Genomic DNA, 27726 nt, shown 5'->3' with positions numbered 1-27726 from the left:
TCACTGCTTACAATGCTAAAAGTGATTTTCTTGGTTGTTCAAGGTGGGGGAGGGGCTTTAATTCCCTTTTGAAGGTTTCAGTCATGGTGACTCCAGTGGGGAACTTTTCATTTCTATACAATCTATTCATGAGTGGTTTCAGGCTTTTTTGGAACTTGTTTTTGCAATAAATTTGTACGATTAAGATTATCCGAAATAAATTTTAACATTCTTAAATCAGTTACAAATGGCGATTCTTTGTCAGTAAACCGTTATTTTTTTATACGATTTTATTAACTTCTGTTTACTATAGGCCGTTTTTCGATGTTTACTTGGTTGCAGCTATTGCTGCAACATAGGCAATTTTAGGGGGAGGGAGAGCTTGCCCCGGGCGCAGAAATTTTAGGAATGCACAATCTCAAACAAAACAACCTAACGGTTAAAAAAATTTTGTAATCTTTGAAATTATATTTCTATTAAAATAAAGTAGAGGGCACACTTGGCAGAAAGTATAAGCAAATTGAATCCGACATTTACGTTTTCCCCTTATATTCATCACCATTTCTTGAAAATAAAAGGATATAGCAATAAAATTAAATTACTACGATAAAGTTTGACTCTTTGTCACAATTCTACTTTTTAGAATAATAAAAAACCTAGACGTAAAGAGCGAGGCGTTGAGGAGGGGAGAACCCCTTTCATATACGGAATAATCTCTGTTCGTTTTAAGCTTTAATGTCGCTCCTTACTTGCACTTAAAAACCTTGTTTTATTTTTTTATTTTTTTGGCTAGATGGCTTTCTCATAGATTTGATCGGACGATTTTGATAAAAAAAGAGGTGGAGGAGGAGGTATATTTGCCCTCCCATTTTTGGTTACTTAAAATGAAACTAGACCTTTCTTTCTTTTTTTTGAACGTATTTATTAATGATACATAAACGTAACTTACGAATTAACTTACGTGACGAACTTCTATATTTGTATATATTTATAGATTACGTATATGAGGGGGTTCGCCCCCTCGTAAATATCTCTCTCTTTACACTAAGCTTGAATTTCACCCCAATTCTTTAAGAATGACCCCTGAATCATAAAGGCTATAGAATAAATAGTTGAAATTACTAAAAATACTTTAGCGTAAAGAGCAAGGTATTGTGGAGGAGAGGAACTCCCTTATGTACGTGATATTTTCTGTTCGTTTTAAGTTTTAATGCTGCTCCTTACTTCCAGTTGACAAAACATCTTTTTATTTATTATCTCATTGTTTTTTTTAATAATGCTAGAAAATCCTGCGCCCCTTCATGGAGATTCTCTTCCCTCGTGATAAATTCCTCCATGGGAAGATCCTCCCACGTAACCCCCTCCCCCAACCCACCCCATCCCAACGCAAAAAAGCTCCCCTAAAAACGTCTATACACTTCCCAATAACCATTATTATATGTAAACAATTGTCAAAGTTTGTAACATGCAGCCCCTCCCTCGGGGACTGTGGGGGATTAAGTTATCCCCAAAGACATAGTTATTAGGTGTTTCGACTATGCTGAACAAAATGACTATCTCGAAATTTGTTTCGGTGACTTTGGGAAAAAATGAGCGTATGAGGGGGCCAAGGTGCCCTCCAATTTTTTGGTCACTTAAAAAGGACACTAGAAATTTATTTCCGTTAGAGCAAGCCCTCTTGCAACATTCTAGGACCACTGGGTCGACACAATCACCCCTGAAAAAAAACCAAAGAAACACGCATCCGTAATCTGTCTTCTTGCAAAAAAAAATACAAAATTCCACATTTTTGTAGATAGGAGCTTGAAACCTCTACAGTGGGGTTCTCTGATATGCTGAATCTGATGCTGTGATTTTTGTTAAGATTCGATGACTTTTAGGGTGTGTGTCCTCCTATTTTCTAAAATAAGGCAATTTTTTTCAGGCTCGTAACCTTTGATGGGTAAGACTAAACTTGATAAAATTTATATATTTAAAATCAACATTAAAATGCAATTCTTTCGGTGTAACTATTGGCATCAAAATTCCGTTTTTTAGATTTTCGGTTACTATTGAGCCGGGTCGCTCCTTAGTACAGTTCGTTATAACGAGCTGTTTGATATACACCCCTCGGTCTACACATGATCTACGTATATACTTTTATAAGGTAGGCCCTAGATTTACAGACCCCGGCCACGGCCTTGGATAATCCCGTGGAGATAACGATTATCACAAATTCCTATAGTTATTTGGCCTAAAAATAACAATGGCCCAAAAAGTAGTACGGTATATCGGTACGATCGCCAGTATAAAAACTAAAAAGCAAAAGCTAGTTGTAAGATAATTTCTTTTTTTGCCGTTTTTTTTTTCCTTTGGGTACCGAGCTAGATTCAGTTTCAACAGTTCCTTGAACTGAATATGACGGAGAATGGCTAACTCGATTATTTAAAAAAAGAAGAGGTTGAAAATTAAAGAGCACATTAACCTGAGTATTAATGTTTTGAGAACTAAATTGTTTTATTGGTGGATTATTAAAGTCAAACAATTCTCTCACTTTCAAATAATGCCATACCTTGCAACAAAGATAAAAATTATTGCATAGTAACATTAAAATTATTTAAGTTTTAATATCCTTGGAAATATCCTTGGCAAGCGACCAACAAGACAAATGCAACGGACCCTTTGATATCTCATATGAAGACACACCATTCCTTTTCCTTTTTTATTGGACAGTGCCGCAACTTCATAATGGATATGGGGGTGATTCCTCTCTCCTAAGACTGATCCGAAGGTCCCCGGATAACTTTATAAATAGTGCATTAAAAAAGTTTTTTTTTTCGATTTTCATCTCTTTCTCCTCAGTAAAATGACCATTTCCCCAAGAGTCAGACCTCTGCGTAAATATGGCTGGTGAATCCAAAGGCATCCAGACAATATATGCCTTCAACCGAATAAATGGGGCTTACAAATTTCTACTACAAAAACAAAACGCAAATATCATAGTCAAGCCACAGATAGGATGACCAGGGTATTGAGGTATCTTGTTTGCAGCACCGGGATATCAGTATAGCTTATTAATTAATAGCTACATAGGAAATGAGGTTAGCAACTGGTTTTGTATTAAATCAGGAGTTAAGCAGGGTTGTGTTCTATCCCCCTTTATATGGATCATTTTGATGGACTTCTTCTTAAAGAGCACAGGAAAGGCTATGGGAGACCATGGAATCAAATGGGGAGGAAGAACGCTCCTGGACTTAGATTATGCTGATGATTTAAGCATATTAGATGAAAGTGTGAGCAAAATGAATGAATTTTTAGAGGTTTTACGAGTTCAGGGTGCTAAAATAGGCTTGAAAATTAATGTTAAGAAGACTAAGTCACTAAGGCTAGGAATAAGTGAAGATGAACAGGTGACATTAGGTCACGAAAAGATTGATCAGGTTGGGAGCTTCAGTTACCTTGGTAGTATTATTAGTAAAGATGGTGGGAGCAGTGAAGATGTTAAAAGTAGAATAGCTAAGGCTCAGGGTGTTTTTTCACAGTTAAAAAAAGTTTGGAAGAATAGAAAGATAAGTCTACAAACCAAGATTAGAATATTGGAAGCTACAGTGATGACAGTGATCAAATATGGCTCTGAAGCATGGGCACTCCGAAAAGCAGATGAAAATTTACTAGATGTTTTCCAGAGAAATTGCCTACGGATTGTTCTGGGTACCCGGCTGACTGACCGTATTTCAAACAGTAGGTTGTACGAAAAGTATGGTCCAATCCCGCTTTCTGGGGCTATAATGAAAGAAAGGTTGAGATGGCTAGGCCACGTTCTACGGATGAAAGATGACAGATTACCGAAGATTGTCCTTTTTGGCCAACCGTCTGGGGCTACACGGAAAGCAGGTCGTCCTTGTCTGGGTTGGGAGGATGTCATAAATAAAGATTTAAAGGAAATGGAAACTTCCTGGGAGGGTGTAAAGAGGGAGGCTTTAAATAGATTAGGTTGGAGGAGGAGCGTGCGTAGCTGTGTTGGCCTCAGGTGGCTTGGTGCTGTAGTGAGTTATTAGTAGTAGTAGTAGTAGTATTAATAGCTTATTAATTCGCAGTCGTTATTTAAAGGACAATATTTAGTTCATTTGCCTATAGGCTCATTCACAACAAAATTTTACCAAAAACAAGATTTAGCAGGCGTTAATTTGAACCAATCAGATTTATCATAGCATTTTTTGATTGGCTGGAAAGTTTAGATGAAAAATTCTGATTGGCTTAAATTGACGCGATATATCTTGTACCTTCTTGATAAACAAATTCTGTCACCTTTTCTGTCACACTGATTCAGGCTAGACGAGGTTTGCAACTTGGACATTATTTTTTCAGATACCTTTGCATTTAAGTTGTATCATAGATTAACGCAAGTTGGAAATAATCAAAACAATAATTTCGTATTTCACGAATAACTTTATATCAAGACTGGCTTTTCCGAATTTTGGCATTAGTAAAAATTTTTTCCCCTTTTTCAAACTCAGTGATGGTGCCTACCATATTAAGAGAAAAAGTTTCAGCACCATCGAAAAATACTGCTGATTCCTTTACAACAAATACTCCAAACATTACAAAATAAATTAATACTAAGAATTTCAAATAGCACAACAAATAAAATATAAATTACATGTAATAAAACAATAATTTCATCTTTCCTTATAAAATACCTTAAGTCTTGTAGCCCAATAGGTTTAGAGGTAGGCTATATAGTCGTGATTTCTTTTATTTCGTTTTTACTACATATGGTCTTAAATGATCTCTCAGACCACACTGGCTAGGCATGACAAGATGAGAAAAAACACGGGAAGAAGAAAAAATGAGGAAATTTACAGCCAGTGAAAACCAAAAAAGCAATGCAAATATTTCGGCCGAGATCTCCGCTCAGTCGTCCTCAGTGCAAAGATAGATAAATAGTAAATGACGGTAAACCACTAAAATAAATAAAAACAAATCCGTAAATAAAAACGCCCTAGGCAGGAAGTTTCTACTAATCATATTTTCCCAGTTTCTTCTACTTTAATCCTTGCTTCATTCGTGATGACCTGGGGAGGGGATAACTCCTCTAAATGCTTGGAGTGAACGCAAACGTAAAATACTATATAGCCAAAATAATGTGTATCAGAACTACATAGAAGGGTGAAGCTCTAGATAGTAAATAGTTTCTTAGACCACACTGGATAAACATGTCAAGGCGAGGAAAAGCTCGCAATGAAGAAAAAACAAGGAAGTTTACAGCCAATGAAAATGCATCGTATTTTGATTTTCACTTGCTATAAAAATGCTCGTTTTTTCTTCTTCGTGAGTTTTTTTTGTCATCTTGTGATAGATAATATTTGTTTTATTTGTACCATATTTAATTTTTACTAGATGTTTGTTCAAATTTTAAACAAGATATTTAATATAAAACACAAAAAACAAAAACAAGAAAAAACGTTAAATTCAAAGTTAATTATTAATTAGCAAAAAGAAAATTAGTAAAACAATGGAAGAAATTATATAAATCATATTAGTTTCTAAAGCTTCTAAAACGCAATTGAGCCATATAAATTAAATTTCGTTTTAATATAAAATACTTATATTAGTTATATCACTTTTTTCTCGATTTAATATTTGTACGTATCCTTCTGATAAAATTTATCAATACCATCACTGACTGCTGTAGATTCCTGTAGAACCGATATTCTAAACAATGATGAACTAATGAATAATGAATAACCCAAAATACCTTTTTAGATAAGTCTACATGTAGATCTACAGGGAAAACGGTGATTTCTTTACAAATAGCAAAAGAACAAATTCAAAAAATGACAAAACCCACCCTTTTTTATTCTTTACAAACAAGGTTTTCAACATGTCTTGCATTTTAAAATGTATGCTACTACCAACCACTTTTTTAGCGACAGACCATATGCAACAAGCTGAACGAAAAATGTGGTATTTCTAAATAACACAACCAACTCAATCTTGGATCGAATCCAAATCACTTGAGTAGAAACTTAAAAAAGATTCGGGTTAATTAACAATTTAAAGTGAGAACTAAGCTGTTCGATCAAACATTTCTATTGAGAAGTTAAACTGCGCCTATACACAAAACCATAAATTCGAACGAAAACGACTCCTTTTCCATGCTCGACGATAGAACTCAGATCGCCTCCACAGCCCTGACTTTCACCATAGGAGGTATAGGGGGTATTTTGAATTAAAGAAAACAAGTCCAAAATAAGTCATAATGTTTTTTAAATATGTCTACAAATTAAAGGTTGGGTGTTTTCAATTACAACTAAAATTTATTTCGATAGTAAAAGATTCTTCTATCTCTTTTTTTGTAAGTTTAATGCCTAAAACATAATTAAGTTGGACCTATCAGGTCATCCCCCAATGGGGTGGGGGGATGTCGTAAGGAAATATTTAAGAAAAACTGAAACTTTTTGGGGGTGAGTAATAAGGAAGGCTTCTTTCTGCTTATTTTTCCCACCAAGTTTCATCCCGATCCCTCCACTCTAAATGTTTTCCAAGATTTTAGGTTTCCCCCGCCAACACCCCCCCCCCCAATGCCAACGGATCCGGTCGGGATTTAATTAAGAGCTCTGAGACACGATATCCTTCTAAATATCAAATTTCATTAAGATCCGATCACCCGTTCAAAAGTTAAAAATACCTCATTTTTTCTATTTTTTCCAAATTATCCGTCCCCCACTCCCCTCCCCCCAGATGGTCGAATCGGAGAAATGACTATTTCTAATTTAATCTGGTCTGGTCCCTGATATGCCCGCCAAATTTCATCGTCCTAGCTTATCTGGAAGTGCCTAAACTAGCAAAGCCAGGACTGACAGACAGACAGACCGACAGAGTTTGCGATCGCTATATGTCACTTGGTGAATATCAATTGCCATAAAAATATAAAAATAATTATTAGAGGTAGGGGGGGGGGGTAACGAAAAAATTGTACGAGGCCCACTCAGATCTTTCATCGATCCTTCTGGTTTTCACAAGTAATCTGCAATCTTATAGAACAAAAATACAATTATATTATGCTTCCAAAAATTTGATTCAGTAAACTACTTTTTGGATTTGATTCAACGAAATTCCGATAACTCTTCCATATCAGTAACTCCATGCCTAAGCAAACTAGACTTGATTTAGAATCAATTAATGAGGGAAAATAGGGACTCCTGGAAAAATTCTTCTTTCGGAACTTGGAATCTGTTGGTCCAGCACCAAGATATGTTATTGCACGATTTTGTCTAGAGTCAATAAACATGAACTGTTATCACGCAAGCTATATACGTTTTTACGCATTTAGCTGGTTTTGACAAGAATGTTTGAGAAAATTCGAACTAAAATGAGGGTGTTCCATCGCAGAAACTGTAAACATTGCTAATCACGCACCTTACACCACCTTGCAGGGGGGGGGGGGGAGCATGGAAAGTTTATCCCACAGAAACTCTGTCTCTGTAAATCTCCTAACATTTTGTCCATACAAGGAATTTAACAAAGTGACAAGAAGTATTGTTATGAAATCATACCTTCAAAAAGGGGTGGACATGATCCCCGCTAAGGTTTGTCCCAAAAGTTCTATATCCCTATTAAAGATCCTCAGATAGCTGCCCGGTCGAAGGAGCGGAACTACGTTCAAATATAAGATAAGAAGTAAGGATTGTGGAAGGTAAGAAGGGAATAAGGAACCAACTTAAATTTTTACAGCGGTAAGCTTTTATACAGAAGTTTTAACTGGTTTTAATTCCAAGCACGTCAATTGCGGGGGTTAAATAGGAAGGGGTGCTATTATCGCAATATTTTTGCCCCTTCCTATATTTTAAATAAGAGACTACTTTTTTGGTACTGTCATATAGATTTTCCTTTTCATATTTTTACTGAAAAAAGCCCAAAAACAATCAAAATGCCCCCGTAGAATTTCAGAATTGAATTTGGCCTCCCTGAAATTTTCTTGAATTGACATCCCAGTTTAATTTCCACAATTATCTTGTTTATTCAATTTTTTTTTCAAAGCTAATTAAGCTTTCAGGAATATATTAAAAGCTGAAAGGGTCTGGGATAGAGTTTCCAAGCTCCTACCTCCACTTCTTCTACGTCTTGAAAAAGTCCCTGGGCTTGTAGGGCTTTCGAACCCAGCTCAAATCCTGGGAATCGCCTTGCCAATGCCCAATGTTCAAGAAAACACACTCTAAGACAATTTAGATAAAAAAAAATGATAAGCTTCTAGACGACAGAGTTATCGCATTCTTGTCAAATAGCTGAGTTATGTGAACAAAACTTTCAGGAACGGTTAGAGAGCTAAAAAAATATTTTGAGGCGTCTACCTCCGTCCTTTCCCCTATCCACGAGGCACTGACATTTGATGACTTTGGACAAACTTTGTGCAATAGAGTGACTCTTTTAGAAATAGATTAACAGCACAAACGAGACCAAAGGAAAGTGTTACTGGGCTCACATCTTCGCTGCATTTGGATTGATAGGTTAAAGTTAAGATGTTTAAAACGAGGTAGTATATTCAAAAAAAAATTAATATGTCTTAAAACCTTAATATGTCTAAGTATTTTCGAAACCTAGAATCAAGAAGAGGTAGACTGAAAACCGGATTAAGGGCTTACAAGTTTTCCGTTCACTTAGCACAATACAAATTAAGTTGGCCTTTCCACTTTTACCCTTACTGCTTCCAAACATAACTCCTTCCTTCGCCGGACAATCTAGCTAAGCACCCACTAAAATATTCAAAATGCGGACATTTGGGTATAAAATCCTACCAGGTAACACTCTTGTCTATGCCCTCCTCTAAAGGGAAATATTGCAATATCAACAGAGTAGGACCATTTGATTCCCCGGTACTTCCTTGTTAGTAAGTACATAATCAAGAATTGACGTTAGGTTGATCATAATGAAATATACCAAATATGAAAATCTAAAAGTTTAGTAACAAAATTACGGAAACTACAACAAAGAATTATGGAAGGGAGTCCACCTAGAACGCATTATATTAAACACCTAAACCTAACCTAAACCAAAATACCAACTAAATATTTAGTTAAAATATAGCTACAATGTAGTTTTCCACAGAGCCAAAGCTAATTGTATGGTATAAAGACCATGAAAACCGGTTATTGTCTGATCTTCGCGATCCAAATTCTCGAATGTGTACTAGCTAACAAGGAAGTACCGATTTCCCCAATCAACTCTCTTTCCAAATACAATGATCCCCACTGTGACAAAGTACCTCGCCATCCCCAACGAGGAAAAATATACGTCTAAATAGTATTTGTCCCAGTGCTTCCACTATGTCGGATTTTCCTGACATTGTCAGATTTTTGGCCCTTTTGTGAGGCAAAAATTTTTTTCAGACGTTGGAATTTTGTCGGATTTTCAGTCGAAACCGGATGTTTGTCGGATTTTTAATTGTTCTAGTTTGTCTTTCTTTTTTTACAGGAGAAGGATTTTTCAAACTAGCGAAATAGGTGGACTGTTCTCTTAGTGATTAAAAAAAATTCACTAATTTAAGAAAGGCGAAACTTTTGAAAATTTGTTGAAGTTTTTGTTCTGCAATAAGGGGTTTGAAATACAAGTAGACCTCCCTGATCTGGTTTTGTGTTGTGATGGGAAAGCGGAAAACCTTTGCGATGTTCTTCAAGTTAAAAATATACCTAGAGAGAACTGGGTTGGATTCTGTGCAGACACGGGTAATACTTCGTTTGGGCGTGATAACTCGGTTGTGAGCAGAATCAAAGACAAATTCCCACTGTCAAGGGCACCAGTCACTCAATTCATTTAGTTGCTTCTTACGCTTGCAAACAGTTGGCATAAAAATTGGAAGATCCGTGTCGCAGAGTATACAATCACTTCAGCATGAGTGCCAAAAGAGGCTGAGATCGAATTGCACCAGAAGTTTACAGACACCCCAGGTCAGACACGTTGGCTGTCTCTTCAGATGTGCGCTGAGCGACTATTGCATAATTGGGATGCACTTAAAGTAGCTGCTTTCATGGAGTAGCAGCAGAGGATCCAACTCACGCGAATGACAGTGTATCGCAAGCCCTAAAAAATCCACTGCTTCGGATAGAACTTGAATTCTAGCTCTATTTGCTGAAGCTGTTTACAGATTTTAATCTTCTGCTTGACCATAGCTAGTCTTCCATGACCAGTCTTGTTCTTTCAAAATCAACAATTCAAATCCACAATCTTTCTTTCGAGCGAGTTGTAAAATTTACAATCTAGATTATGAACTAGAATCCTGAACTACAATTTTCATAGTATGGATTATCAGCGGAACAGCAAATTTCTAATTCAGACTGTGATTTTAAAATTCGGTTTGTTAGTTGAAAAGGCCTCAAGTTTGGCCTGAAAGAAAAAAGACATGTGTGCCATGATTTAAAGATTGATGCCCCTTCTTAAAACTACTCAAAACTGTAAAAGCCAGCGCGACGGCTGAGGAGTGAGTTCATTGTAGTTAAAAAGGTGTAGATACAAAAAGAAAAAAAAATGATGAATGTTTGGTTTGTATTTGAGAAAAAAAAATTTAACTAAACTTTTTAAATATATACGGTGAAAAGAATAAAAGTGAACGTGAATAGGCTACGTTTTTTTTCTTTTTCTTTTTTGAATGATAAAGATATACATGTTATCATTGAAGGAGAAGGAGCTGCAGGACAGACAGTGTGAAATCTTGTCTTGTGAAAGGAAAAGATTCCTATGCGGAAGAATATTGTCAGATTTTTTGGATGGAATCGGTAATTTGCTGGATTTTAGACCATTATGGTGTCGGAAGAATGTCGGATTTTCTATGGTCGGTCGTGAGAATCTTCAGACTTTTTAAACTGACCGATCGGAAATTTAGTAGGAACAAAGTGGAAGCATCTATTTATCCATTGTTTTTCATTGCTAGAATCACCGCATCTATTCGCTAGCGGACACTTTCTTCTTAACCCGATCTAAAGAAACACGTCAGGATGAAAAAATGAAAAAAAATGGGACGAATATATTATTTAAAAATAATTTTAATATGCAAATAAAAATGGAAGGAAACATGAAAATCTTATGAACCTACTGATCATATCATCTATACGACTTATCATCTAACGACTATCATCTTTCTAAATATCGTGGTCGATTTTCTGATAATACACTTAACCCCCTAATGGTCCCAGATATAGCCCTATGATATATAAGCTAGAAGAAAACTCTAAAACAATACAATTCTTACTTATAATGAGCAAGATGTTTCTATTTATCAAAATATCATGTTCCCTTCTATGGTTATCCATTTATTTTTATGGCACTTGGTATTAACCAAGTGACATATAGCAATCGCAAATTCTATCGGTCTGTCGGTCTGTCTGTCGGTCTGTCGGTCCCGGTTTTGCTACTTTAGGCACTTCCAGGTAAGCTAGGACGATGAAATTTGGCAAGCGTATCAGGGACCGGACCAGATTAAATTAGAAATAGTCGTTTTCCCGATTTGACCATCTGGGGGGGGGAGTGAGGGGCCGGTTAATTCGAAAAAATAGAAAAAATGAAATATGTTTAAACTTATGAGCGGGTGATGGGATCTTAATGAAATTTGATGTTTGGAATGACATTGTGTCTCACAGCTCTTATTTTAAATCCCGACCGGATCTGATGACATTGGGGGAATTGGAGGGGAGAAACCTAAAAATCTTGGAAAACACTTAGAGTGGAGGGATTGGGATGAAACTTGATGGGAAAAATAAGCACAAGTCCCAGATACATGATTGACATAATCGGAACGGATCCGCTCTCTTTGGGGTAGTTGGGGGGGGGGGGATTATTCTGAAAAATTAGAAAAAATGAGGTATTTTTAACTTGCGAACGGGTCATCCGATCTCAATGAAATTTGATGTTTAGAAGGATATCGTGTCTTAGAGCTCTTATTTTAAATCCCAATCGGATCTGGTGACATTGAGGGGGGGGAGATGGGAGGGGAAAACCTAAAACTTGGAAAACACTTAGAGTGGAGGGACCGGGATGAAACTTGCTGGGAAAAATAAACACAAGTCCTAGATAGATTATTGACATAAACGGAACGGATCCGCTCTCTTTGGGGTAGTTGGGGGGGGGGGGGGTATTTCTGAAAAATTAGAAAATATGAGGTACTTTTAACTTACGAACGGGTGATCGGATCTCAATGAAATTTGATACTTAGAAGGATATTGTGGCTCAGAGCTCTTATTTTAAACGCGACCGGATCTGGTGACATTAGGGGGGGAGTTAGGAGGGGGAAATCTAAAACTTGGAAAACACTTAGAGTGGAGGGATTGGGATGAAACTTGGTGGGAAAAATAATCACGAGTCCTAGATACATGATTGACATATCCGGAACGGATCCTCTCTCTTTGGGGTAGTTGGGGGAGGGGTTAATTCCAAAAAATTAGAAAAAATGAGGTATTTTTAACTTACGAACGGGTGATCGGATCTCAATGAAACTTGATATTTAGAAGGATGTCGTGTCTCAAAGCTCTTATTTTACATCGTGACCGGATCTGGTGACATTGGGGGAAGTTTGGGTGGAGGAACCTAAAATCATGGAAAACGCTTAGATTGGAGGGACCGGGATGAAACTTGGTGGGAAAAATAAGCAGAAGTCTTACATACGTGATTTGCATAATTGGAACGGATCCGCTGTATTGGGGGGGTTAATTCTGAAAAATAAGAAAAAATGACGTATTTTTAACTTACGAAGGAGTGATCGGATCTTCATGAAACTTCATATTTAGAAGGACCTCGTAACTCAGATCTCTTATTTTAAATCTCAACCCGATCAAGCGTAATTGGGGGGGAGGCAGTTGGGGGGGACCGGAAATCTTAGAAAATACTTAAAGCGGTGATATCAGGATGAAACTGGATGGGAAGAATAGAAACCTGTCTAAGATACGTGACTGACATAACCGGACCGGATCTGCTCTCTTTGGTGGAATTGGGGGGGGGGGGGTAATTTTGAAAATTGAGGTATTTGTAACTTACGAAAAGGTGACCAGATCTTAATGAAATTTGATATTTAGAAGGATCTTGTGCTTTAAAGTTCTAATTTTAAATTCCGACCAGATCCTGTGACATTGGGGGGAGTTGGAGGGGGAAACCGGAATTCTTGGAAAACGTGAAAATTGGGGTATTTTTATCTTACGAATAGATGATCGGATCTTAATGAAATTTGATTTTTAGAAGGAATTCATGTCTCAGAGCTCTTATTTCAAATCCCGACCAGATCTTTTGACATTGGGGGGAGTTGGAGGGGGAAATCTTGGAAAAACACTTGGAGTGGAGGAATCGGGATGAAGCTTGGTGGATAGAATAAACAAATGTCTTTGATACGTGACTGACAGAATCGTACTGGATTCGCTCTCTTTGGGGGAGTTGGGGGGAGGGGTTCAGTGATTTGGCGAGTTTGGTGCTTCTGGACGTGCTAGGACGATGAAAATTGGTAGGCGTGTCAGGGAGCTGCACAATTTGACTTGATAAAGTCGTTTTCCCAGATTCGACCATCTGGGGGGCTAAAGGGAGAGGGAAAATTAGAAAAAATTAGGTATTTATAACTTACGAGTGGGTGATCGGATCTTAATGAATTTTGATATTTAGAAAGACATCGTGACTCAGAGCTCTTATTTTAAATCCTGACCGGCATTAAGCCTCTTATTTTCCTTTTTAAATCAATCTATTGATTCATAGAATTTTGTTAGAGCTCATACCATATGATCTCTTGTCTCTTAGCTCTTCTCGCATCGTCACAAGTGCCATATAAGCTCTTAGCTCTTGTTAAAATAATATTTACATTCAGAACTCTATTGCTATCACTCAGGCGAAACTAGATCAAACAGTTCGTGGTAACGAACTGTAGTAAGGAGCGACCCGGCTTAATAGTAAACGAAACTCTAAAAAACGGAATTTCGATACTAAAAGATATATCAAAAGAATCGGATTTTTATGCTGATTTTAAATATATAAGTTTCATCAAATTTAGTCTTTGTCATCAAAAGTTACGAGCCTTAGAAAATTTGCCTTATTTTGGAAAATAGGGGGTAACACCCCCTAAAAGTCATAGGATCTTAACGAAAATTACACCATCGCATTCAGCGTATCAGAGAACCCTATAGAAAAAATTCCAAGGTCCAATCTACAAAAATGTGGAATTTCGTATTTTTTGCCGGAAGACAAATCACGGGTGCGTGTTTATTTGTTTTTTTTCCCCAGGGGTCATCGTATCGACCAAGTGGTCCTAGAGTGTTGCAAGAGGGCTCATTCTAACGGAAATGAAAAGTTCTAGTGCCCTTTTTAAGTGACCAACAAAATTGGAGGGCACCTAGGCCCCCTCCCACGCTCATTTTTTTCCCAAAGTCAACGGATCAAAATTTTGAGATAGCCATTTTGTTCCGCATAATCGAAAACCATAGTAACTATGTCTTTCGGGATGACTTACCCCCCACAGTCCCTGGGGGAGGGGCTGCTAGTTACAAACTTTGACCAATGTTTACATACAATAATTGTTACTGGGAAGTGTACCGACGTTATCAGGGGGATTTTTTTGGTTTGGGTGTGGGGTTCAGGGGAGGGGGCTATATGGGAGGATCTTTCCTTGGAGGAGTATTTCATGAGGGAAGAGAAATTCAATGAAAAGGGCGCAGGACTTTCTAGCATTACTTTAAAAAAAAAACAATGAAAATACAAACATGAAAAAGTTTTTTCAATTGAAAGTAAGGAGAATCATTAAAACTTAAAACGAACAGAGATTAGTACGCATATGAAGGGTTCTAAAAATACTTTAGCATAAAGAGCGAGGCATTTAGGAAGAGATAAATACTTCGCTCTTTATGCTAAAATTTTTTTAAATAATTTCAACTATTTATTCTACGGCCTTTCTGATTCAGGGGTCATTCTTAAAGAATTGGGATAAAACGTAACGTAAGTTATGTACGTTTGTTACGTAAGTTAATTCTTAAGTTACGTTTTTTTTTTTACTAATAAAAATGTTCGTTAAAAATTAAAAGATCTAGTTGCCTTTTTGAGTAACCGAAAAATTGGAGGGCAACTAGACCTCCTTCCCCACCCCTTATTTCTCAAAATCGTCTGATCAAAACTAAGAGAAAGTCATTTAGCCAAAAAAAGAATTAATATGCAAATTTCATTTTAGTAATTTATGTACGGAGAGCCAAAATCAGACATGCATTAATTCAAAAACTTTCAGAAATTAAATAAAAAAAACAAGTTTTTTGAAAAGAAAGTAAGGAGCGACATTAAAACTTAAAACGAACAGAAATTACTCCGTATATGAAAGGGGCTTTTCCTCCTCGACACCCCGCTCCTTGCGCTAAAGTTTGATTCTTTCTCGCAACTCTACTTTTTAAAACAATAAAAAACTTTAGCGTAAGGAGCGGGGTGTCGAGGAGGAAAAGCCCCTTTCATATACGGAGTAATTTCTGTTCGTTTTAAGTTTTAATGTCGCTCCTTACTTTCATTAAAAAAACTTGTTTTTTTTTTATTTAATTTCATGTACAGAACCACCATGGGGTGCGTTGTCAATAAATCAACCATGATATCTGGAAAGAGCACAAAATAAGGAACCAATTATACTATTTTTAATTTCATTAGCACGTTTCCTTCAGAAGAGCTGCCCGACTGTAATTTTACCAGAGAGTTGATCGAATCGATCGATACTAGTTTTTTGTTACCTACTACCAAACCCGTATCCAGCACAAGTGGGGGGGAGGGTAACAGATTTGAACCCCCCTTCCAATTTTTTTCCGATAAGTAAAAATGTAACAAAATGCACACTTTGATGCGTTTTTATAGTTTTTTTTTTTTATAAAAACCCCCGAACAAAAAACCGAGATAAGCCCTTGCCCCTAATGTTTTTGGTTTCACCAGAGTTGATTGTGGAATCGATCAGTACTAGTTTTTTGTTACTATAGTGTTTCCTTCAAAAGAAGGGCAGACAAGAAAGACATCTACTACCAAAGCCGTATCCAGCGCGGGGGGGGGGTAACGGATTTGAAACCCCCTTCCAATTTTTGTCCGACAAGTAAAAATGTAACAAAAATGCACATTTTTGATGTATTTTTATAATTTTGTTTGTAAAAAAAATCCTGAATAAGCCCTTACCCCCTACTGTTTTTGCTAAATATTTCTTTGTTCATATGGCTGACCTATAAATAAATTAAACATACCACTAGATGGAATTTTAATGCTCTTTCTTCATATAATAACCGCTTTTCTCGCAAATTCAATTTGAAGCACTTTTAGGGCCCTTTGAAATAACAATTTCATTCTATATTTTTTGGATATAAAAATTGGTTAAAACTTTTGTTTCAAACTTGCTTTTTCATTATAAATCCATTTTGTAAATGTTGTATAATTCACAGACATTGATTTGTCAGGATTAAGTTGATAAAAAGAAATTCAAAACAAATCCGCCACGTTTTCTTCTTGTTTTGTTTTAGGCCGCTTAAAAACTGCTGTTTCACCTATATGTTGAAAAATACCAAAGCCGACAGAAGAAACATGGCGGACGAAAACATGGGGAAATTGTTTTGAAATTGGGGAAAATGGGGAAATTGTTTTCTATAACTTTAAAAAATGGATTTATAATCAGACAATAAGCTAGAAATACATGGTTGAAGCCTTTTTTACACCCAAAACTAGAAATGCTTTGGTCATTTTCAAGGGTTAAGAAATGCGATTATCATACTTGTAAATAGCATAGAAAAAGGCATCGAGTGGTATATTTGCTTTATTCATAAGTCAATAATATGAACAGCGAAATATTTACCCTATTTTTTGGAGAATAAGAGACCTTACCCAAACAGTGACGACCCTGGAGAGTACTGAATAAAATCCAATTTTTAATACATCCAAGTAAATGCTTAGATAATGTCCACCAGCTAATACTATCGTTTTAAACAATGTGGCTAAACGAGATTCTTCCAACACAATATAATTATCGTTGGTGATGACGTAGGTCGGTGACGTCAATGAATCATTCAAATTTCGCCAAACCACACCAAATTCATGCTTACCTAAGAACTACTTCCTTTTACTAGCTCCAGAACAAATGTGATGAATAATTTCCTTGAAGATAAAACCCTTTTAATTAACTATCAGACATCAAACTACATAAATGAGTTATGTTTTGAATTTTAAGAGTCTTCTGGGTTTATAAAAAGTTTTTTTTTTTCCTCGTACTCAATTTGTAAGTCTTTTTGTGGTATAATACCTGACTTTCGGCTTAAGGCGCGTTCCATTTGATGTTTTACGGACTAAGTCGAAAGTAAACCAAGCAATAACCTATAATTGAAGAATTTTATAGTTTCATTGGTTTATTACAACTTGTTCGTTAAACATTAAATGGAAACACTGCACAACAAGGTGATCCAGAAGTTTTTCCTTATTTTGATTAATTTAACAAACTTTTTCTACAAAAGAAATTTTTCAAAGAAAAGGGAAGAGCTACATTAAACCAAAAATGAATAGAAATAAATCAAATAATTTTCCAAACGTAAAACTACCAAAAATTATTATCAATATATAAATGAAACCCAAAACAAACAGAAATTACAATAACTAATCGAGTCAAACTCAAAACAAGCAGAAACAATGATGATTAGGGTTGATAACTCCCCCTGCCTTCTAAAGACTAGCATATTATCTGCACTTCACTGAAAAAAAAATCCTTATTTAGAGATGAATGTTTCTGTTTCAAAAAATATCGAAAAAAAATATGAAAAAAGCATCATCTAACCAAGATTACTGAAAAAAAAGAATTGATTAAAAATTATATATGTATATATATATATATATATATATATATATATATATATATATATATATATATATATATATATGTATATATATATATATATATATATATATATATATATATATATATATATATATAGGCCTATACACTGATATTCTTTTCCTGATAGTCTTTGAAGAAACAGAAAAAAGCAGGGCTTAGTCGCCGAAACAGAACAGAAACAAAACACGTCACCCAACAACGGGAGACCTGTTTCTGTCTGTTTTTCGGTAAGAGAAAAAACAGTTGTTTTCGTTCAGAAATATTTGTCTTCCTCCTTTTGTTAACTAGTATACAGACCAACTATTGTGGATACGAGCAACAAGACCCAAACAGTTATTCATATACTGATTAGTTAACAAGAGATATTGAAAAACATGTCACATGTATACCCATTCGCAAGGCAAAGGTAATGAAGTGAGCACAAAAATTGCTGGTTAGATCTACTAACAAACTCAAAGTCAAGTAGTGTTGTTTGCACTGTAGATATCCCTATACAGACATAAATAACTAATTATCTGTCATGATTAAGAAATACATACTAAAATCTAAGAGAAAACATATTTTGGCGCATCAATCTGAAGATTCTTAAGTTTATTAACTGTACAAGTCGACAAAACAACTTTCTTAGTAATAAAAAGCATCTTTGACTCTTCCAAATCAAAACATTCAGAAAATAGATCATGCCTTGACATGGTGCGAATGGCACAATAATGTAAATATCCTCATGAAAAGTGCAAAAAGTAGCCTCTGAGGGATTACAAGAACTGGAAGAAAAAAAGCTAAGAGCTCATATGGCACTTGTGACGAGACATCGGATCCGATCCGATTATGTCAATCACGCATCTAGAACTTGTGCTTATTCTCGAACTTGCACAAAGCACTAGAAATCCCCCCAGCTCCTCCAAAGAGATCGGATCTGGCCCGGTTATGTCAATCACATATCTAGAGCTTGTGCTTATTCTTCCCATCAAGTTTCATCCCGATCTCTCCACTCTAAGCGGTTTCCAAGATTTTTGTTTCCCCTCTACTCCCCAATGTCCCTGGATCCGACCCAAATTGAATATGGAGCATCCGAGACATGATATTTTTCTATATATCAAGTTTCACTAAGATCCGTTCACCTATTAGTGAGATAAACATACCTCACGATTCGAATATAGTCTCGGATCTTTTTCATCTAAAAATTGGGGTGGTGCGGGATTCGAACCCGAAACCTCTCACACCCTAGGCGAGAATCATACCGCTAGACCAGCAAGCCACAATTAAGAATAACTATCATTAGTTTAACGGCAAATAGAATTCTTCTCAACAATCTCATTCGCTCGCTACAACCCCCCCCCCCCAGATGGTCGAATCGGGGAAGCGACTATTTCTAATTTAACATGGTCTGGTCCCTGATACGCCTTCCAACTTTCATCGTCCTAGCTTATCTGGAAGTGCCCAAACTAAGAAAACCAGGACCGACTGACAGACAGACAGACAGAAATTGCGATCACTATATGTCACTCGGTAAATACCAAGTGCTATAATTATGAAGATATTTCCCGGTTACCAATCACTTCGTCAAAAAAGAACTTGGATTCAGCATTAGCACAGAAAAAACATCTGGCAGAAAGCATGGTCTAAGATCACTCAATGGGAATTCATTTCCTCAAACCTTAAATATTTATCAAGTATAGGTTTTAGGTCGTCATAAAATGCTCATACTACCAGATAAAAAGTGAAAGTTGTTTAAGCAGATGGCTCAAATTTTCCTTAACACGTTCGTTCCTATTTCAAAAATTGTTGTGAATTAAAAAAAAAGAAAATTTCAAAGGAGAAACAGATTGGAAAAACAGAAACTTGAAAAAATAGCTAGTGTAAAAACAGAACAAAATAGGTAGATTAAAAACAGGTAATCTGTTTTTATGTTTGAACAGAATATAAATAGGCACAGTAACGTACCTAGGGGGAAAAGAGGGGGGGCTCTCTCCGAGCGCAGCCTCTAAGGGGTTACCGAACTGAGGTATTTTATTTCGTGAATACTATGATATACTTATAGTATGTTAGTGATAGTGGGGGGGGGCAAAAACAAAGTTGAGTACTTGTCTATTATAGTGACTATACTCAAGTTCTTGATCTAAGTAAAAACCGGTTTCTATGTCTGCATTCAGAGATAATTAGCTTAGTCTCAGTAAGATAAACTACTCTACAGGTATATTTCAATTCAATATTTAATATATAGATTTGGCTAGGTTAGGTATTTAATATAATGCGTTCTGGGCGGCCTGCTTTCCATATTTCTCTGTTGTATTTTTCATAATTTTGGTGCTAAAGTATCATATTTTCATCATATTTTGGTATATTTCATTAAGCTACACCTCTGGACAGGCATCCCGAAAACATAAACACGTGTACTTGCTTGCTCTAAGATTCACTAGGATAAGGAAGTGGATATTCACTTATTCAACATATCAAATTATGTTCGGAGAGGGGATAATGTGTATGTTGCTGGGTAGAATTTTATTGGGGTCGAAAATCTAACATTTTTGTCCAGGGAGGGGATGAAAAAGGGAAAAGAAAATTTGCCCGTGGGTTATAGAGAGCATTATTGACAAAAAATTGTCTCCTGTTTTCGCACTGACATTTGAGTTGCAATAGAAGTGCATTGGTTTCAGAGAGTTGGCCATGTCCACCTGACAAAACAACAAAAATCGGATCATAACAACCATTAAGCAACATTGAAATTACCACAGCCAGATGTTATTCGACCTATTCTTCATTTTATGAATGCTTCTGAAGTTGATAAAAGCCAAAGTCATACTTCAATTAAGGAAAATAAAAGGCTGGCTATATGGCATACTTATTTTACGGAGTCAATGCCCTGACCATACTTCACTGTTACAACTTGGATCAACATAAACATGCATCTTTCAACTTTCCTCAATCAAATACTCGATGTCTTCAATGGGGTTCTTTCCATACTGATTAGTCCCACAACCGGAATTGATTCAGTAGATCCACTTCTGTTTTTTTTTTTTTTTTTTTTTTTTTTTTTTTTTTTTTTTTTTTTTTTTTTTTTTTTTTTTTTTTTTTTTTTTTTTTTTTTTTTTTTTGAACAAAAACTTACAGTACTACGCTTAGTATATGAGGTGTTCGGATACCAGATTGACATGGGCATACTCAGAGGGGAGGTTAAACTCCCCCCAAATTTTTGTCCAGCTCATAGAAAAGTAACAAACATACATAGAAACAAATTGTGTTGCCTTTGTAAGTTTTTGTACCCCTCCCCCCGGATAAATCGTTGATACGAACTTGTTGACCAATGCGATACGAGCTTCGTAAAACAGGAAGAAAAGAAGGGGTCACTCTCTCTACACCCGATGGCACGTACCAAACATAACAGAACTGTGCCCAGCGTTTTAGAGTTTGCCAAGCTGAACTGAAGCTGAACCCGTTTTAGAACTGAGCAGTACACATGACGTTCCAAGATGTACACAAGGTGGCAGTAAGTCAGCGCCTCCTCGGAAAAAGCTGACAAAGAAGATTTTCTATTGCTTAGTTTGAGTATCCAAGACGGTCTTGAGATCTCAGTGTCATTAACATACCTGGAACAATTCTAAGAGAGACGAAAATTTGGTAGTATAACAAACAAACAAGCAGCTACGGTTTAACGGCCATCAAGAGAAATAAAAAAAAAACTTGTACGATGGGCGGCAAACATGAACTAAAAGAAACAAAAAAACAGTCCATAACAGACTTCCTAATTGACGTCAGAAACCTTACAACTAAACAATTTCAATAAATGTCCTATTCTGTTCTTCCATGGCGGGTCGAAACAACTTTTGAATTATGTACACATTGTTATCTTTGAAAACTGAGGAGGGAAGCATATAGTGTATACAATCTTGATTCGACTACTTACCTCTGATCCTCCTGTGCCTCCAGATGTGCCCAGGGCATCCAAGAAGAATCGCCAGTCATCTCTCATCGCTACGGCCACCCAGATATCCTCCCATTCAGGTTAGATTGAGGCATAGAGGTTTGTGATGTCAGCCCGGTAGCTGCGCCGTAGGGTGTGGGGCATCCTCTTCTTCTGGTACCACGTGGCTGTCACTGAAGTACGACCTTCGGTAGTCGAATTTCGAGCATACGGATCACATGACCGAGGTATCTCAACTTCCTATATTTGACCACTTTGGTTACCAGTGGCTGAGATGTCTTCTCTCTTATAGTAGCGTTTGTTAATTTTTGGAACCAGTGGATATTTAGAATGCGCCTTAAAATAAAGGTTTTCGAACGCGAGGAGTTTCTTTTCAAGTATATGATTTATGTGCCAAGTTTCAGAACCAGAGTAAAGTGTTGAGAGGAGGTTGCTTTTGAACAGCCTCAGCTTGAGTCGGAGAGAGTACTTCTGGCTGCGCTAAATTTGAAACAGTTTCCTGAAAGATGCATTAGCCTGGCCAATTCTCGGCTTGACTTCTCGCTGACACGATCCTGAATTGTGAATGGTACTTACTTGAACTCTACGACCTGCACTATCGTCTGGTTATTGCATCATAGGTCGAGTGGAGACCCAGTGTTTGCTATACTTTTTGTTTTGTTGGGATTTACATCAAGGCCAAAAGGTTCGGCAGCGTCCCTGACTTGGTTAAGGTGATGCTGGAGCCTTTGTTTGCAGGACTCTAGGAGGCTTATATCATCAGCGAGTTAGCACCTCGAAGTCTCTTATTGTCCAACTGGATCCCATGTCCGTTGAGGGGTCCGGAGAATATAATCGACGATAAGAATAAATAGCAGTGGCGATAGCAAACAGCCTCATTTCACCCCTGTCATGATGCGAAAATAACAGGTACTCTAGCAGCATTCTAAGAGTAAATACAAGAACAGCGCATGATCGGTTTAACTGGAATCCATGCTGCACCTCTCGGAGATGTTTGTTCAACACTGGTTGGATTCTGTTAAGGAGTATAGTCGCCAATACTTTGCTAGGTATAGATACAAGGCTGATACCTCTCCAGTTTTCACACTCTGAAGCGTCGCCTTTTTTGAATGTTTAAACGAGAGTACTTTATGTCCAATCCTTAAGAATTTCTTCCGTTCTCCAAATTTTAGAGGAAAACGTGGTCGATGTAGTTATGCATGCAGATGATGAGGATTTAATAATTTCAGCCGTAATTCGGTCTCCCCCAGGGGACTTTCCAGATTTCAGCTTCTTAGCCGCCTATAGTATCTCCCCACCAGAAGGCCATTTACTATTGACTACGAGATTTAGAAATGACGTGTCTGGTATATCTGCAGGATCAGCAGGTGGTGGTCTGTTTGAAAACTTATCGAAATGCGTCGCCCATGCTTCGTTCACTTTATCAGGGTCAGTAAGAAGTCGTCCAAAACTCATCTTTGACGGGTCCATCTGTCTTTGGACTTTTTCCAACTATCTCATTCGTGATGCAGTACACTCACTGAAATTCTCCCCATCTAGCAGCTTCTTCAGCTTTCTGAGCTTTCTGTTCTGGGCAATGGCGATTATCAGTACGGACGGTTTTCTTTATAGCCTTATCAAGCATAGCATACTCTAGTTCAAGAGGGTGTCTCGCATCAGGGGAAAGAGTGTTGAGAGGAGATTTCTTCTTGTCAGCCCAGTTCTCAATCAGATCCCATGATTCGACCGAGATCCATTCGTCCTTTGGTGATTTTTTCACACCTACTACTACTACCGAACACCGATTCGACTGCTACCAAATGTAAACTAAACCTTATTACCATTATAATTTTCATTCCTGGGCAATACTCCCTTCCTAAAGCCCCTGCTGATTCTAGGTGGGAGTCAAAGGTCAAGCTAAGCCTTTATACCTCCATGGCGGTGATGGTAGTTACAGGCAATGAGGCTCGATCTTCCGTCCCTGGGCAGCAGAGGAAATCCGGCAGCGCACCTCAAAGCGGTGGAAGGGTGTAAACACCACTGAGCTCCACGCCGAGCGATTTGGTGGCCAACGCGCTCCGGGTGACCCGCAAGACTGGGAACCTTGCGGTCAACTCTATTCCCAAGAAACATTGATGGATCTGAGATCTAGAAGAAAAGTTGTAACAACTACGGCGTCCCCGGCAAGCGACGCGGCCCCCGTATTGGCGCGGGTGTCGAGAAGTAAACTAGCCAACCATACTACGGCGTTCCCGGCAGGCGACGCGACTTCGAATATGGCGGCGAAGTCGAAAAATCTTTTCAACGCCATAAATCTAGGAAAACCTACCACAGTCATTAAACAGGTAAAATCCAGAATAAATGTTGGATGCTGGAATGTAAGATCCGCTAAACAAGAAGCCACACAAGCTTTTCTTGTCCATGAGATGGAGAAGTACAACATAGACATACTCTGCATATCCAAGACCAGAATCTCCGGTTCTGGCTCTATAGTTATAACGGCTCCAGAAACACTACATCAGTTCCACTTTTTCTATTCCGGAATAGAAGATAATTCAGGACTCCACGGAGTTGGTTTCATCATGAACCAAAGAACCAGAAACGCTCTCCTAGAATGGGAACCAGTCTCCGATAGACTTGCTAGAATCAGACTAAAAGGAAACCCTGCGAATGTGTCCATAATTTCTACCTTTGCCCCCACCCGTGGCGCTACTGAAACGACCAAGGATGATTTCTACAGTGAACTGCAACAGTTGTCTTCTTCTATAGCCGCACGTGATTACTTGATTGTTGCTGGAGACTTCAACGCAAAAGTTGGTCCATCTGACCAGACCACAAGACAAATCCTGGGAAAATTTGGACAGGGTCACAGATGCGAGAATGGGCAGAGGTTGGTAAACTATGCCTTGGTGAACCACCTTGTTATCACCAATACCATATTTCAACACAAACCTAGCCACCTCTTAACTTGGCATTCAAATGACGGTGCCACTAAGGCCCAAATTGACTTCATTCTCGTACGCCAGCACTGGAGAAGCTCCGTGCAGGACTCTCGCTCTTACAATGGTGCGGACACAGGCTCACAGTCTGGACCTGACCACAGGCTCGTCGCAGCAAAAATTTTGCTATGTCTTGCAATTCGAAGAAAAAACAAGTCCAAGGTCGGCTTCGATATCGGTAAACTTCAAGACAAAGAAGTGCGGCAGGCCCTCAATTTGGAACTAACTAACCGGTTTGACGCCCTCAGCTCTGATGAAAACCTAACCCCCGATAAGAGATGGAAGACCTTTAAAACCGTGATGACAGAGACTGCCGATGAGATCCTAGGCCGAGCAAAAATCAAACGACAACACTGGATAACCGCTAGAACCCTGTCAATAGTCGGTGAGCGAAGACAAAAGATGGGAGGCCTTAAAGAAGAAACAAAGGAGTTACGCAGACAGGTAAAACGCTCTGTTCGGCTGGACCGCCGCCAAATGTGGGAAGATGCTGCCGAGTCATTAGCGAAAGCAGCACGCTTACATGACACCCGCAAGCTTTACCAGATTCTGAAGGAATCCGTTGGTAAGAAAGCTGCTGTCTCAGAAATAATCAAAAACAGATCAGGAAAAATCATTAGTTGTCAGAAGGAACGTTCAGCAAGATGGAAGAACGCTCTGTTCGGCTGGACCGCCGCCAAATGTGGGAAGATGCTGCCGAGTCATTAGAGAAAGCAGCACGCTTACATGACACCCGCAAGCTTTACCAGATCCTGAAGGAATCCGTTGGTAAGAAAGCTGCTGTCTCAGAAATAATCAAAAACAGATCAGGAAAAATCATTAGCTGTCAGAAGGAACGTTCAGCAAGATGGAAGGATCACTTTCAGCTCCTCCTGAACCCATCCCCTTCATTTACTCATGATGCCTTCCCATCTTCCGTCTCTAAAGAGCCTTATGATATCGAGCTGGATACACCGACCAGAGCCGAAATACTAAAAGCGATCAAAACCCTAAAAAACCACAAAGCCCCAGGTGAAGACGGCCTCCCCCCGGAACTATACAAACAATTCCCTAAGGTCACTGCTGAACAGCTCCATGGCATTCTCGAAGAAGTGTGGAGGACCAACACTTTTCCAAAAGACTGGAAGACATCAGTCATCCTCCCTTTCTATAAGAAAGGAGACAAAACCGAATGCAAAAATTACCGCGGAATAAGTCTCATAGACATTGCCGTCCAAATATTCGGGATCATACTCTTGAACCGCTTTAAAGGGGCAAGGGAGGAAAAAACTCGAGGAAATCAAGCCGGCTTTCAACCAGGTAGAGGGTGTACTGATAATATCTTCGCCTTTCGCCACATTATCCAGCAGTTTGAAAGATACAACCTACCCCTGATCTTGATGTTCCTGGACTTCATTGCTGCCTTCAACTCTGTCACTCGCCAGAAACTTTGGAAGATCCTGGAGAATGACGGAATGCCGCTGAAGTTTGTTGAACTGATGAAGGCATACTATGACGCTTCAGTGAGCCGAGTTAGAATCTATGGCGAAGAAACCGAAGAATTTTCTGGTTGAGTTCGGAGTAAAACAAGGATGTGTCCTCTCTCCGACTCTGTTCAATTATTGCATTGATTGGGTGCTTGAAAATGCTCTATCGTCTTATCCAGGAGCGCAGGTTGGACAGAATCTCTCGCTGACTGACCTCGATTATGCGGATGATGTTGGCCTCCTGTCAGACCCTGTAGAAGCCCAAAACATGCTTGACAGCGTTGTGGCCTGGGCAGATCTGATCGGCTTGAAAGTCAGCACAGAGAAAACGAAATTCATGGCTATTAACCACGACACAGGACCATTCCCACTAACTGTCAACCAAGTTCAGCTGGAAAAAGTCAACCGTTTCACATACCTAGGCTCCCAGCTTTGTACTGACGGATCTTCCGACGCTGATATCCAACAGAGAATACAGAAAGCGCAGACAGTCTTTGCCTCCCTTCGGAAACCCTTATGGAATCGCCGTGAAATCAGTTTCCAAACGCAAGATCGAATTTACATGGCACTAGTCCGCAACGTTCTCCTTTACGGGTGCGAAACATGGTCGGCAAAACTACAACAAGAGAATACACTTAAGGTGTTTGAGCATACTTGTCTACGAAGAATTCTCAGAGTACAGCTACGTGACCGTATCTCCAACGTGGATATCCGTCGAATGTGCAATATTCAGAGAAATGTTGTGCTCACTATTAAAGAACGCCGTTTGAAATGGCTGGGCCATGTATTGCGGAAACCGCCAGAGTACCTGCCTCGCCAAATACTTCTAGTTGAGCCTATTAGCTACTGGAAGAAACGCCAAGGAGGACAGAGGAAGAACTGGTGGAAACTGGCCAAGTCAGACCTTGAACCAATAGGGGGTTTCAGAAAATTTGGTCACAGATGGTCAACACAGTGGCTCGCCTTTGCAGAGCAGCTGGCACAAGATCGATCAACATGGTCCAAGAATGTCTCTAAGATCATCGATGCCGGGCGAGGTGGAAACGCCTGATTCCCGCCACAAGTACAAGTAAGTAAGTAAGTAATACTAATGGTCAAGCCGTACAGATCTTGAGGATGCTTTTCTTAGAGAATTTAAGACTAGGTTAGCAGACGAAGAGTACTGGCACTGGGCTGTTGATACAAGTCGCGGACTGAGAGTGAAATAATCCTATTCCGTAAGAAACCAGAATTTTGGAGATCTTCAGCAAGACAGCATATTTGTTTCCACACTTCGGAATGGTCTATGTAGGGACCATGTGCAACGCTCTGTTGCTCAGCAACATAAATTTTAGTTTTATCCTAAGCAACATATCAGCACTTTTCCTGATTACCACCATCATTAACAGATGTAGAAAAAATTAGGTCTTAATCGCGTTTTTCTCAGAATGAATTTCCAAGTAGTAGGGCAATTCTGCTCTCAGGTTAGGAAGTGCTTTGAGAGAGAGTTTTGATAAAGAATATTATTTGAAATTAAAATTACCAGTTAAGCTCATTAAAGTTTGGATTCGGGTG

General features: G+C 38.3%; 2 protein-coding genes across 2 annotated transcripts in view; one reads left to right on the top strand and one right to left on the bottom strand.

Annotated features, from left to right (window-relative positions):
* Nucleotides 1–27726, bottom strand: part of LOC136032553 (plasma membrane calcium-transporting ATPase 2-like) — a 342097-nt gene that overhangs the window by 273694 nt on the left and 40677 nt on the right. The gene's annotated exons all lie outside the window — the stretch shown is intronic.
* Nucleotides 23984–25414, top strand: LOC136032552 (craniofacial development protein 2-like). The gene has a single exon (XM_065712821.1). It carries the CDS (start codon nucleotides 23984–23986, stop codon nucleotides 25412–25414), a length of 1431 nt encoding a protein of 476 aa, XP_065568893.1.

Source organism: Artemia franciscana, chromosome 11 (assembly GCF_032884065.1).
Source record: "Artemia franciscana chromosome 11, ASM3288406v1, whole genome shotgun sequence".
NCBI classification, from domain to species: domain Eukaryota; kingdom Metazoa; phylum Arthropoda; class Branchiopoda; order Anostraca; family Artemiidae; genus Artemia; species Artemia franciscana.
The sequence above is the reverse complement of the archived record's forward strand: the minus strand, read 5'-3'. Positions and strand labels throughout refer to the sequence as shown.

Coding starts and splice junctions, on each gene's coding strand:
- LOC136032552 (XM_065712821.1), top strand. CDS start 23,984: ATGGCGGCGAAGTCGAAAAATCTTTTCAACGCCATAAATCTAGGAAAA.